At 42.1% G+C, this 12,500-nt stretch overlaps 3 protein-coding genes and 2 non-coding genes across 10 annotated transcripts in view; 2 read left to right on the top strand and 3 right to left on the bottom strand.

The window, feature by feature from the left end:
• The window catches only part of zgc:162872 (BAR_ACAPs and ArfGap_ACAP domain-containing protein), a 10,113-nt gene extending 7,012 nt beyond the window's left edge, over nucleotides 1-3,101 (bottom strand). The window contains exons 1-4 of the mRNA XM_060888271.1: nucleotides 3,025-3,101; nucleotides 2,802-2,887; nucleotides 282-339; nucleotides 47-166 (exon numbers count right to left, since the gene is read on the bottom strand). Coding sequence (XP_060744254.1) covers nucleotides 47-166; nucleotides 282-339; nucleotides 2,802-2,854 — 231 coding nt within the window. The 5' untranslated portion in view covers nucleotides 2,855-2,887; nucleotides 3,025-3,101. The remainder of the gene's footprint in view (nucleotides 1-46; nucleotides 167-281; nucleotides 340-2,801; nucleotides 2,888-3,024) is intronic.
• The window catches only part of ilkap (integrin-linked kinase-associated serine/threonine phosphatase), a 131,052-nt gene extending 123,010 nt beyond the window's left edge, over nucleotides 1-8,042 (bottom strand). Inside the window, exons 1-10 of one of the 3 annotated variants that reach the window (XM_060888274.1) lie at nucleotides 7,768-8,042; nucleotides 6,921-7,019; nucleotides 6,707-6,824; nucleotides 6,498-6,604; nucleotides 5,938-6,031; nucleotides 5,756-5,843; nucleotides 5,423-5,553; nucleotides 5,216-5,335; nucleotides 5,007-5,088; nucleotides 4,412-4,582 (exon numbers count right to left, since the gene is read on the bottom strand). In XM_060888274.1, coding sequence (XP_060744257.1) covers nucleotides 4,442-4,582; nucleotides 5,007-5,088; nucleotides 5,216-5,335; nucleotides 5,423-5,553; nucleotides 5,756-5,843; nucleotides 5,938-6,031; nucleotides 6,498-6,604; nucleotides 6,707-6,824; nucleotides 6,921-7,019; nucleotides 7,768-7,816 — 1,029 coding nt within the window. In that variant the 5' untranslated portion in view covers nucleotides 7,817-8,042 and the 3' untranslated portion in view covers nucleotides 4,412-4,441. Of the gene's footprint in view, nucleotides 1-4,274; nucleotides 4,583-5,006; nucleotides 5,089-5,215; nucleotides 5,336-5,422; nucleotides 5,554-5,755; nucleotides 5,844-5,937; nucleotides 6,032-6,497; nucleotides 6,605-6,706; nucleotides 6,825-6,920; nucleotides 7,020-7,767 lie in introns of those variants that run through there. The other 2 variants (XM_060888275.1, XM_060888273.1) reach the window with 2 other exon arrangements.
• Nucleotides 8,043-8,542: 500 nt separating this feature from the next.
• On the top strand, nucleotides 8,543-8,614 carry trnag-ucc (transfer RNA glycine (anticodon UCC)). The gene has a single exon. It is a non-coding gene; the product is annotated as a tRNA-Gly (tRNA).
• A 225-nt stretch (nucleotides 8,615-8,839) lies between these two features.
• trnag-ucc (transfer RNA glycine (anticodon UCC)) lies at nucleotides 8,840-8,911 on the top strand. Its single transcript has one exon. It is a non-coding gene; the product is annotated as a tRNA-Gly (tRNA).
• A 615-nt stretch (nucleotides 8,912-9,526) lies between these two features.
• Nucleotides 9,527-12,500, bottom strand: part of LOC132858074 (diacylglycerol kinase delta-like) — a 17,876-nt gene continuing 14,902 nt past the window's right edge. For 3 of the 4 annotated variants that reach the window (XM_060888261.1, XM_060888260.1, XM_060888263.1), the window contains exons 24-30: nucleotides 12,365-12,500; nucleotides 12,146-12,257; nucleotides 11,970-12,062; nucleotides 11,768-11,887; nucleotides 11,376-11,493; nucleotides 10,856-10,986; nucleotides 9,527-10,752 (exon numbers count right to left, since the gene is read on the bottom strand). The exon at nucleotides 12,365-12,500 is cut by the window's right edge and continues 19 nt beyond it. In XM_060888261.1, coding sequence (XP_060744244.1) covers nucleotides 10,663-10,752; nucleotides 10,856-10,986; nucleotides 11,376-11,493; nucleotides 11,768-11,887; nucleotides 11,970-12,062; nucleotides 12,146-12,257; nucleotides 12,365-12,500 — 800 coding nt within the window. In that variant the 3' untranslated portion in view covers nucleotides 9,527-10,662. The remainder of the gene's footprint in view (nucleotides 10,753-10,855; nucleotides 10,987-11,375; nucleotides 11,494-11,767; nucleotides 11,888-11,969; nucleotides 12,063-12,145; nucleotides 12,258-12,364) is intronic. The other variant, XM_060888262.1, reaches the window with a different exon arrangement.

Here is a 12,500-nt window from a genome sequence, read left to right on the forward strand (position 1 = left end):
GAGACCCCCCCACCACCACCACCACCACCACCACACACACACTAACCTCTACAGCAGTGTTGTTTTTATGATGTGTGGTGAGATCAGACAGTGCAGACAGGAAGAGTTGATTAGATGAACAAAACACCTGACCATCATCCACCATCTTATTACACGACCTTATCACCTACAGAGAGACAAAGGACAGACATTCAGGTTTAATGTGATACACAATTATAAAAACATGATGTGTGTGTGTGTGTGTGTGTGTGTGTGTGTGTGTTACTGTAGGTAATCTGTACCTTCTCCATGCGACTCTCCAGCTCCTCAAGATCATTCTCACGACGCTCCAAAGACAGCCTGGTGAAATGATGTGAGAAAGAGGATGTGACACTGTGACACACTGATACATTGACACTGTGACACACTGACACTGTGACACACTGACACTCTGATACACTGACACTGTGACACACTGACACTGTGACACACTGTGACACACTGTGACACACTGACACACACTGACACTGTGATACACTGACACACTGTGACACACTGACACACACTGACACTGTGATACACTGACACACACTGACACTGTGATACACTGACACACACTGACACTGTGATACACTGACACACACTGACACTGTGATACACTGACACACTGACACACTGACACTGATACACTGACACACTGACACAGTGACACTGTGATAAACTGACACTGTGATACACTGACACTGTGATACACTGACACTGTGACACACTGACACTGTGACACACTGACACACACTGACACTGTGATACACTGACACTGTGATACACTGACACAGTGATACACTGACACTGTGATACACTGACACAGTGACACTGTGATACACTGACACTGTGACACACTGTGACACACTGACACTGTGATACACTGACACATTGACACACTGACACTGTGATACACTGACACAGTGACACTGTGATACACTGACACTGTGACACACTGTGACACACTGACACTGTGATACACTGACACTGTGACACACTGTGACACACTGACACTGTGACACACTGACACTGCGATACACTGACACACTGATTCACTGACACATTGACACACTGACACTGTGATACACTGACACAGTGACACACTGATTCACTGACACACTGACACTGTGATACACTGACACTGTGACACACTGTGACACACTGTGACACACTGACACTGTGATACACTGACACTGTGACACACTGACACTGTGATACACTGACACAGTGACACACTGATTCACTGACACACTGACACTGTGATACACTGACACACTGACACACTGACACTGTGATACACTGACACTGTGACACACTGACACTGATACACTGACACAGTGACACACTGATTCACTGACACACTGACACACTGTGACACACTGACACTGTGATACACTGACACTGTGATACACTGACACTGTGACACTGTGACACACTGTGACACTGTGACACACTGTGACACACTGACACTGTGATACACTGACACACTGACACACTGATTCACTGATACACTGACACACTGATACACTGACACAGTGACACAGTGACACACTGATACACTGACACACTGATACACTGACACAGTGATACACTGATACACTGACACACTGACACTGTGATACACTGACACAGTGACACACTGATACACTGACACACTGACACTGTGATACACTGACACACTGACACACTGATTCACTGATACACTGACACAGTGACACACTGATATACTGACACACTGATACACTGACACAGTGACACAGTGACACACTGATACACTGACACACTGATACACTGACACAGTGATACACTGATACACTGACACAGTGATACACTGACACAGTGACACACTGATTCACTGACACACTGACACTGTGACACTGTGACACACTGACACTGCGATACACTGACACACTGACACACTGATTCACTGATACACTGACACATTGACACACTGACACTGTGATACACTGATACACTGACACAGTGACACACTGATACACTGACACATTGACACACTGACACTGTGATACACTGATACACTGACACAGTGACACACTGATACACTGACACAGTGACACACTGATACACTGACACTGTGATACACTGACACAGTGACACACTGATTCACTGACACACTGACACTGTGATACACTGATACACTGACACACTGACACTGTGATACACTGACACAGTGACACACTGATACACTGACACAGTGACACACTGATACACTGACACTGTGATACACTGACACAGTGACACACTGATTCACTGACACACTGACACTGTGATACACTGATACACTGACACACTGACACTGTGATACACTGACACAGTGACACACTGATACACTGACACAGTGACACACTGACACAGTGACACACTGATACACTGACACACTGATACACTGATTCACTGATACACTGACACAGTGACACACTGATACACTGACACAGTGACACACTGATACACTGACACAGTGCGATACCTGACTGAATTATTCGATGGTTATATCAGACTAAATAAATGGCAACGTGTTTGTGTTGTGAGCTTTTGTTATAGGTGTAAATGAAGGTGATAATCAGTAAAAGAGAAGAAAACTAAATCTAATTGTTCAGATCAACAGGAAGCTCTTCAGTGGAAGTGCTTCCAAATAGACTATAATGTACAGTATGTAAGCTCAGTACACTGATGTACTTTATAGTACTAAATAAAAATAGTATAAAATTGTACGTAACGTACAGCATAGAAATCCTCCGCATGCGCAAAGCGGTCTGTACCTGAAAACCGGAGAGTCACGGATACACTCCTCAAAATCCAGGAAGTGATCCATGCCGGGTTTTACAGCTCACAGGGCGTCCGGTTTCTAGCACATCATTATTAATACTGTATTTATTAACTCTTAATGAATCACTTTATCTGCGTTATGTGCAGATGAGCGACACTGTGCTTTAATAACGTTAATAATAAATATTCTTCACTAATATAAAGCCTGAAACCTACCAGCTGGTCTGTTTTCCACCGTTTTTCTGCTCAGGGTGAAGCAGCAGGTCTCCGATTCACCGCCTGTCAAAATAAAAGTCCCGCTTCATCCGCTTCATTTTACACATCCTACACTAAATCTCCGCCCTGAAACACACTCGGTGGGATTAAATATTAAATTGCACTATTTACGGTGTCTCTGTTGCGAATTTGTTAGCTGGTGTTTTGTTTGTTTTGTTCTAGTATAATTCGGTCAATGTGCAGTTTCATGCCATGTCCCATCACTAGACGACTTTTAACGGTGTTTATTTAATGGTGCATTGCTGATTTATGATGTTTTAATAGTGTAAATAACAGAAGGTTATTAATGTAAAACGGTGTAATCGTTTGTCTTAAAAAAACGTTTAAATTGCTAGAAAACAAAATCTGGTCCTGGGGGCGGGGCTTAATACAGTGTCGTAAAGATTATCGTTTAAAATAATAAGTTAACATTTAATAGGAGAAAAATAAGAAAAACAATCGAACTGCATGAATTAGGCTCAAAGTTCCCAAACACAGCACGACTGGGACGAGGTTCAGCCGATCAACTCTCTCTATAATCTCTATAAATAACCGGACTTTTATCTTGCTAATGCCTTTGAAAGGGGCGGAGCCACAAATCCACCAATAGCGATTCATCGACTAGCCTAATGTTAACCACGTGGCTGGTTGTTCTTTTGTTTGTTAGCAGCAACCAAATATAAGGCCAAAGTTTACTCACTCACTCATTCATCTTCTACCGCTTATCTGAACTACCTCGGGTCACGGGGAGCCTGTGCCTATCTCAGGCGTCATCGGGCATCAAGGCAGGATACACCCTGGACGGAGTGCCAACCCATCACAGGGCACACACACACACACACACACTCTCATTCACTCACACACTACGGACAATTTTCCAGAGATGCCAATCAACCTACCATGCATGTCTTTGGACCAGGGGAGGAAACCGGAGTACCCGGAGGAAACCCCCGAGGCACGGGGAGAACATGCAAACTCCACACACACAAGGTGGAGGCGGGAATCGAACCCACAACCCTGGAGGTGTGAGGTGAACGTGCTAACCACTAAGCCACCGTGCCCCCAGGCCAAAGTTTAGTTTGGTGTTATTTCATATTTTCCATTTTGGTTTAATATAAAGAATTAAATGCTGACATTGGCAGCAGATTCATGGAGATAAAGTTCCTTCCTTTCCATCTAACAATGCAATAAACACAAACAAACAGCATGTCTGACATTGGCAAGATTTTTATTTGATGGAATATCCCCATACTGAGTGAAAGACCTTTAGAAATGTTCACATGAATAAAATGCAACGAGAAGCCTAAACACTCAGATGGGGTGTGTGTGTGTGTGTGTGTGTGAGAGAGAGAGGGAGAGAGAGTGAGAGAGAAATGTGTCAGAAGTCGATGGAGATCAGGATGACGGTGACGTTGTCTGCACAGCCTCGCCTCACAGCCTCAGTAGCCAGTTTCTGACATGCAGCTTCATAACGCCCGTCTTCCACAGTCTGCTCCTCCTTCATCTCTTCAGACTCGTCCTGTATGACAGAAGCGGAGAAGAAGAGTCTGACGTCAGGTGAAGCTACAGTGTAAACACTGCTGACCCAAATGTCAAACCTAGCACAGAGTCCACTGCTGGCCTGAACGGCCTCAAACCTGTGCAGCCATCATCAATTGATCCCAAACTTCCAGCGTCACGAACACCATGAATCAGTCTCAAACCTGCGTAATCATTAATCCATCCCAAACCTCAAGCCCCATATCGCTATTGTTCTCTGCAATATCTAATTAATGACATCAATCCCCTGAAACAGTCATCATACACGGACCAAAACCTTACTGCTAATCTGAAACCTCCATCTTCATCATCATCTGACCAGAAAATAAAATCAAAACAACACTTATCATGTGTACAAAAACATTCACACACACACACACACACACACACACACAAATACACACCTGTAGAATTTTGTTGATGAACTGAACAGCCTCATCTGCTGAGAAAACTTTGAAAAGTCCATCACAGGCCAGAATCACAAACCTGAACACACACACAGGACGACACGTCGTTAACACACGACTCATACACACTAACATGGAGCTACAGCACAGACATAATGAGGAATGTGTCAGGAAGTATGTAGTGTGTGTGTGTGTCTCAGTCTCACTTGTCTTTAGAGCTGAGTGTGTAGCGTCTCAGGTCAGGTGTTGAAATCACTCCACAGCGTTTATACTGACCATCACCGATGGAGCGAGAAACTTCTAACACACCTAACACACGTCCATCTCTGTGCACAAACACACACACACATTTTCAGTGCATCGTCCGGCTTCAGTCGGATCCGTACCCGCAGTTACGCAAGCCTTAATCCCACCTGACGGTTCCTCCTGCTCTCTGTATCCTCATGCGCTCTTCGTAAATAGTTGGATTGTGTTCTTTACTGAGAGCCACACACACACACCTCTCCTCTCCATCGTCAGTGGGCTCGACACGACACAGCACTGCCTGAATTACACAAATGAGCAGAAGCACAATCTTCGTGAGTCAGAAATGATGTCGGTTGTATTGAATTTAACATGTAAACCCAACCCGCTAACGTTAACCTGAGCGAACAGAAGAACAGTAGGCTGAAAACCTACAAACACACACACACACAACACTATAAAAAAAATCAGTCACATACTAAATATACTCAAAAAGTGCTCACTCTGCTGTCTCCCAGATTGGCCACATACAGATCATCATCCACGACCAACATACACGTAGCTGTGGAGCCGTCCTTCCATACCGGCTTCCTACAATAAACACACAAACATATCGTAAAGCTTTAAAAAAATGTTACATCATTAATATAAATATAGAAAGAAAAGCAAGGTGATAAACACTTACTGGCTAGAGGCTTTTTTCAGGAATTCCTCATCCGTGTGGCGAAACGTGTCGAGCAGACATTTCCTCACCAGTTTATCCAAATTTTCAAATTCTCCTTACCGTAACACAGAGTAAAGAGAATTTAAACATCCAATCTACTCAGGTGTGTTGCCATCCCCTCAGCCAGTGATGGTGAGAACAGAATGACTGGTCAGAGTAAAGATGTCTTGGTGTGATGGTGTGTGTGAGTGAGGGAAGATGGAGGGTGTGAATCACTTCACATGACCAGCTGTGATCAAGGGGCCAGTTATTAGGATGTAGTGGTGAGAGACTGTGACTAATCTCACCTGTAAACATCAGATAAGGTTCGTTCTGGTTCAGACTTAAGGTTGGTTTATACGTCTGAGGGTTTTACATACTGCTGAAATGTTCAGAACCCAAATAAATGTGTGTGTTTGGGCAAGAAAGAAGTGAGTGGGTGTCTATGCCACCAGTCAGATGTGTCAAGTAGTGTAATATAGAGTGCAGTGTTAAAATGTGTGTGTGTGTGTGTGTGTGTGTGTGTGTGTGTGTGTACACACCTTTAGGGAATTTGTTAAGTAGTGTGTGATGCAGATGTTCAGCAGCAAACTGAGAAGCTCGAGCACCACCATGACCATCAAACACAGCAAAATACGCCAGCCTGGACCTACACACACACACACGTACAAAGTGTAAGACTCCGGCTGTGTGATTCACTACATGATTCACTATGTTGTGTGTGTGTGTGTGTGTGTGTGTATGTACTCACACATTTGTAGACAGTGTGTTTGTATGTGTATGGAGGTTTGGTAAAATGACATGAGCGTCCTGCATGTCCTCTCGCTCACCACGCCGCGCTGCTACAAAACCCTTGAGCTTTGCCAGTCCTGCAACACACACACAAACACACACAATATGAACGCATCCACACACACTCAGACACACCCTGTCTAATGGTGTGCGAGTGTGTAAATGCTGAAAACCTTTACAAACTTTCTTTTCCGTCTTATTCTGCTCGTCGTCCGAGTCCGTGTCCCTGTGTCTCTTCTCTCCTCTGTCCTGCACACTGTCTTCATCTTTACCTGAACACACACACACACACGAACACACACACACACACACACACAACACCACAATTTTAGAGAAGTGCAGAGAAGCAGATTGTCATTAATGGGAGAGTGACAACTTTACAGTGTTAAATACAGACTGTAAGGTAAAGGCTTAGGACTTGAGTGTGTTTAAAGTTTAACTGAACACTTCACAGTCTTGTGATAACTAACACAGTCATTATGAATACAGCAGCAGGTTTTAAGTATCCAGGTGAGATTATCTACTGAAGCAAGAGAATAAAGTATTTATTATATTAAATATATAAATGTTTAGATTGTTCACATAAGACTTATACAGTACACATCAAAGCTCCCAGCAGAAAAGCGACAAGATCCACAGATCCCTCAGGCTTTGTTTACTAAGCTAAGTTATGCTAAGCTAAACTAAGATATGCTAAGAAATGCTAAGCTAAGCTATGCTAAGCTAACACTTTCGTGCACTGTTTAGTGCTTTGATTTACCCACAATGCTGATTTACCCACAACAACCTTACACACACACACACATTTAACACACATATATATAATAACTTAATCTTCACAAAAGAGCCAGTTAACTAACAAACATTAGCTAGCGTCGTTAGCACGCATGCTAGCTGTGTTTCGCTCTAGCGTCTACAACGTTCGACTGAACACGTTAGCTAGCAGTTGAGAAAAACACAACAAATACAGCTTCCTACGTCTCTACACGTGTCTTCACGTCTCTACACGTGTCTTCTTACCCGAGTTTGAGTTGTTAGTAGGAGCAGGAAGATCTGCAAATAAATCCATCTGTAAATACAGGAGTGAAAAAGAACAAACCGCTTTTATATCTAACGCTAGTCGTGGGTTCGATCCGGTACTTTAGCTAATCTAACATTTTAATACGAAATAAATATCCTTTTCTCTTTATATTTTCAGTTCGTTGTGATAAATGTTTATTTTGCGATTCCTGTAAATAACTTTTTTGCACAAAGCTTAAGACTTTGTCCTCACGCCCAGCGTTAGTTCGGGTTCAATCCCAAACCGATACACATGAGATTAAAGACCACTACATAGGGAGCGGAGACGTGGTTACTGTAAAGCGAGTGTAGTGCGGTGATGTAGGGAGGACGGAGTCATATGGTATTACAGCCCGAGTGTTAACCGCTCAAACTGTGTTAGCATTCGTGATATTGTAACATAAATAAAATAAACAATAAAACAGAAAAAATAAATAAAATCAAGAAAATAAACAAAATAAATAAATAAAATGAATAAATAAAAACTACATAAATTAATAATAAAATAAATAGATAAATTAAGTAAACAAATAAAAAATAAAACAAAACTAAATAAATAAATAAATAAATAAATACAAAATAAAATAAATAGATGAATTAAATAAACAAATAAAAAACAAAACAAAAAAATAAATAAAATAAATAAATAAATAATAATGTGACTACTTTATTTTGAGAGCGGAGTTAAGGGCTGAAACATTATTAGGGCTGAAATAGTGAAGGTGGTCGTTGTGTTGCGTTGGTGGTATAGTGGTGAGCATAGCTGCCTTCCAAGCAGTTGACCCGGGTTCGATTCCCGGCCAACGCAGTGTGTTTTCTTTATTTTATATTTTTATATAAAATATAACTTCTGTTACAGTTTCATTTGATATTATTTTTATAATTATTATTATGATGTCATGTCTTCCATTTTGAGAAATTCTAGCAGTGAGAACACAACTATAGTTTAATCTCAGATTAAAAAGGATTCATCTTCTGAGTTTAAAGTTTCTCCACACGTCTGTCTGCACTTATGTAAGGCTTTTTGTCTCGTGCGTTGGTGGTATAGTGGTGAGCATAGCTGCCTTCCAAGCAGTTGACCCGGGTTCGATTCCCGGCCAACGCAAGTCACTTCTTTTCATCCTTTTCCATTTCTCCTTTAATTCGAGCCACATTCTCTAGTTTTTTTATGACTTCTTAAATTGACCTGCTTATCTGGGGCCTTTCTACTGTACAGTTCAACAAAGGTGAGAATGTTCTGGACCTGCACCCACACCTTCTACACAGATTTTAATTTGTACTGCAAATATCAACCATATGCATCTATGTACATGCATATATTTTCACATATTTTTTTTATAGTTTATACTTTTATTTATCTACCTCCTTTTGGTTTTTATTGATATCCTTAATTCCATTCCTTTTTTATGCTTGAATACCGGACAGACGTAAAAAGCATTTCACTGCATTCCATGACGTACTCTGTAAGTATGTGCACGTGTTAAATAAAATTTGATTCGATTGACCTTAATAAATTAATACGCTTAGTAAAGAATAAAACACTTGGCTGCATGCCTCTATAAGATAATAATCAACAAGGTGATGTCATGTGGTGTGACACAAAGCAGAATTAGTGTTTCTAACACCTTCTAGCCAATCATAATATACTGTAGAATTGTTGTAGTACAACAAATGTTAAAATCCACACACAAATATAAAATAGACACACAAACACAACCTGTGTAACTTAGCGCTGGTTTAATAGACAGTTTATACATGAGGAATGTATGTACACTCATACAGAGCTTTGTACAAAACACACAGAGCTTAATAAATATTCAACACAAACACTACGGGACATAATGATATGGCTAATCGCTAACTCTCTCTCTCACACACACACACACCTCTGATCAGTCATGTTCAATCATATTAGTGTTAATCAGGCTGTTTAAATGTGGTGTTCAGTGACTGCACCTGTACTGATCCACAGACAGAAGTGATTTATTTAGATTTTAATACCATCACAGAAGTTGGGTATCAAACAGAAATGGACTTTCTATGACTCCCAGGTTCTAACACTTTCTGTTCCTGACGTGTTTAGTATGATTGGGGCGAAAAAGAAGCCGGTTCTTGTGATGAATTTCTGAGTGGTTGTGTTCGTATGACACTTGGAGGTTTGGTTAATGATCAAGTTTAATTACAGACTTTAACATCCTGCACAGCAAGATGCACCACTGCACAGTTCACTTTAATGAGTCAGGACTTTTCATTTAACTGAGGAATTCTCACTCAAACAACAGACACTTAACATGTTAAACCTTATACGCCGACACAAACCCCAACACTGATATAGGATTTTATACACTGAATAGTGTAGCTCTCTCACACACTCACACACACTCACACACACTCACACACACTCACACACACTCACACACACTCACACACACTCACACACACTCACACACACAGGTAGATTGTGGTTGTATCTGTTGGACCAATATATTTCTCACATGATCATCACTTGATTGTCTTGACGCAGTGTGGTTAGATTAGACAAAGTGATTCCTGATATGTTTGTTTTTTTGCTAATGGCTAGTAATAACAGCACATTCTTCAAATTTAGCCCTTTGATTACTGATGGCTCTTATTTACCACTCCATTCCTCCTTCTAACACACACACGCGCACACACACACACACACACACACACACACGCACACAGGCTGGCAGTAGAGTTTGATGTCCCAAATGTGAAATGAAGGCACTGAGCTGAGCCGTGATTTGAGTGACATCACTGCACTGGTCCCTCTGAACTGATTGGCTGTGCTGAGGCTGGTCCCGCCCTTCTGAGTGTGTGATTGGCTCAGAGAGTCTAAGCCTCACTGGCTGTGCTGTTACGATTCAGATCTCTGATTCCCTGCAGGATCCGTTTCATGTGACCGACCTTCGTTACACCCAGGTCCTGAGATAGAGAAAGGACACAGTGAAAATCTTGAGCTGAATATGCGGTGGACTGCACGCACACACGCGCACACACACACACACACACACACACACACAATTACCTTTAGGTCTCTTCTCTCTAGGTGCTGCAGTTCAGGTCCGCGCACGTCGTGTCTGATAAAGATCTCTTTATATTCTGACAGACAGAGCTGCTCCAACCAGCATGCCACTTCTTCCACCCCCCACTGATTTACTGCACACACACAGACACACACACACATACACTGTACATAATGAACACTATGCACACACAGGTCACAAGTCGTGCGTACAATATACTGGAGTGTAAATTTAAACCAAACACGTTTCTAATCTAATCTTTCACTAATTGTAACTGCAGTGATTCTGAGGTAATTCTGAGAGAACTGAGAGGGAATCCTGAGGTAATTCTGAGAGAACTGAGAGGGAATCCTGAGGTAATTCTGAGAGAACTGAGAGGGAATCCTGAGGTAAAGATCCTGAGGTAATTCTGAGGTAAAAACCTCTACAGTTAACATAAGATTAAGGTGATGTCATACAGTAAGGGAACTGTGAAATAATACTGGGGCAGTTAGTACCAGGGTACCATGGAGTAATACGTACCAGGCATGTTGAGAGTGGTGTACATCTCCCTGTTCTTGTTGTTCTTGTCCCTCTTAAATTTGGGAACTAGCCGAAATTTAGCACTTCTACTACGCTTGGAGAAATCTAAAGAATGTCCCTACACACACACACACACACACACACACACAAGAATTAGACAGTCTGTTAGCAATCACTAGCTATACATTACGTCACTACTTTTTAACTATTAACTACATAAAAGTTTGCTATATTTGGTGCATTTATGGTCATTGTGTCTAGCAATGTGTTTTTATGATTAGTTATGATTAGTGGTAGCTGTAGCTTGTTTCTGTTGATTTCGGGAGGTGGGGATTAGTAGCTACGTGATTGGTTAGCATTTTTACATTTTATAACGTTATTAGCGCGTGTACCTCGTCATCTGTCGGGTCGATGGCCGCGCTAATCCAGCTGATCTCCAGGAGTCTGCGCTGCTGAAGCGCAACGGATGATAAAGCAGCAAGAAGTTGCTCCTTTTGTGGTGGGTCCAACTGCTGCAGGGCACAGAGACCATCTCACACACATACACACTAACAAGCTCACATGCTAACACGTGCGTTTATGTTAACTACTTACCAAGCACATCTTTCCTGTGAGCAACAGCTCCGTCTCACTGTGCAGAGCTTTCACATTGCTGATCATCTGTAGCACTATACTGCAAGTCAGACCCTGCACACACACACACACACACGTTTATCACTGACAGGCATCGGTGAGTGAATGAGGTATTTTATCAAATAAAACACACTCACTGTGTTGTTCTTGGAGTTGGCGTACACAGTGTCCATGGCTTTAGAGCTGGCGTTGACAGCGTGTGCTAATTCCTGCTCCATACTGGGGTGAGACTGCGCGATCTCCCTTATGCTGACACACACACAGACACGCGCACACACACACTCCCGAGTTCAATCAGATCTTGAAGGTAACTCAGTGTGTGAGAGCAGTGATAATGTTGTGTAATGTGTGTATACCTGTGAATGAGAGCTCCTGCCGTCTGTCCAAACACACTGATCTGAGACATTTCCTCCTCAGTGATGATCTCAGGCTGCACTGCATGCTGGGATACTGGCCGTGTGAAATCACACTTTTGCTTGTCCTCCCATGATT

This window comes from Tachysurus vachellii, chromosome 15, assembly GCF_030014155.1.
Source record: "Tachysurus vachellii isolate PV-2020 chromosome 15, HZAU_Pvac_v1, whole genome shotgun sequence".
Lineage (NCBI taxonomy): Eukaryota > Metazoa > Chordata > Actinopteri > Siluriformes > Bagridae > Tachysurus > Tachysurus vachellii.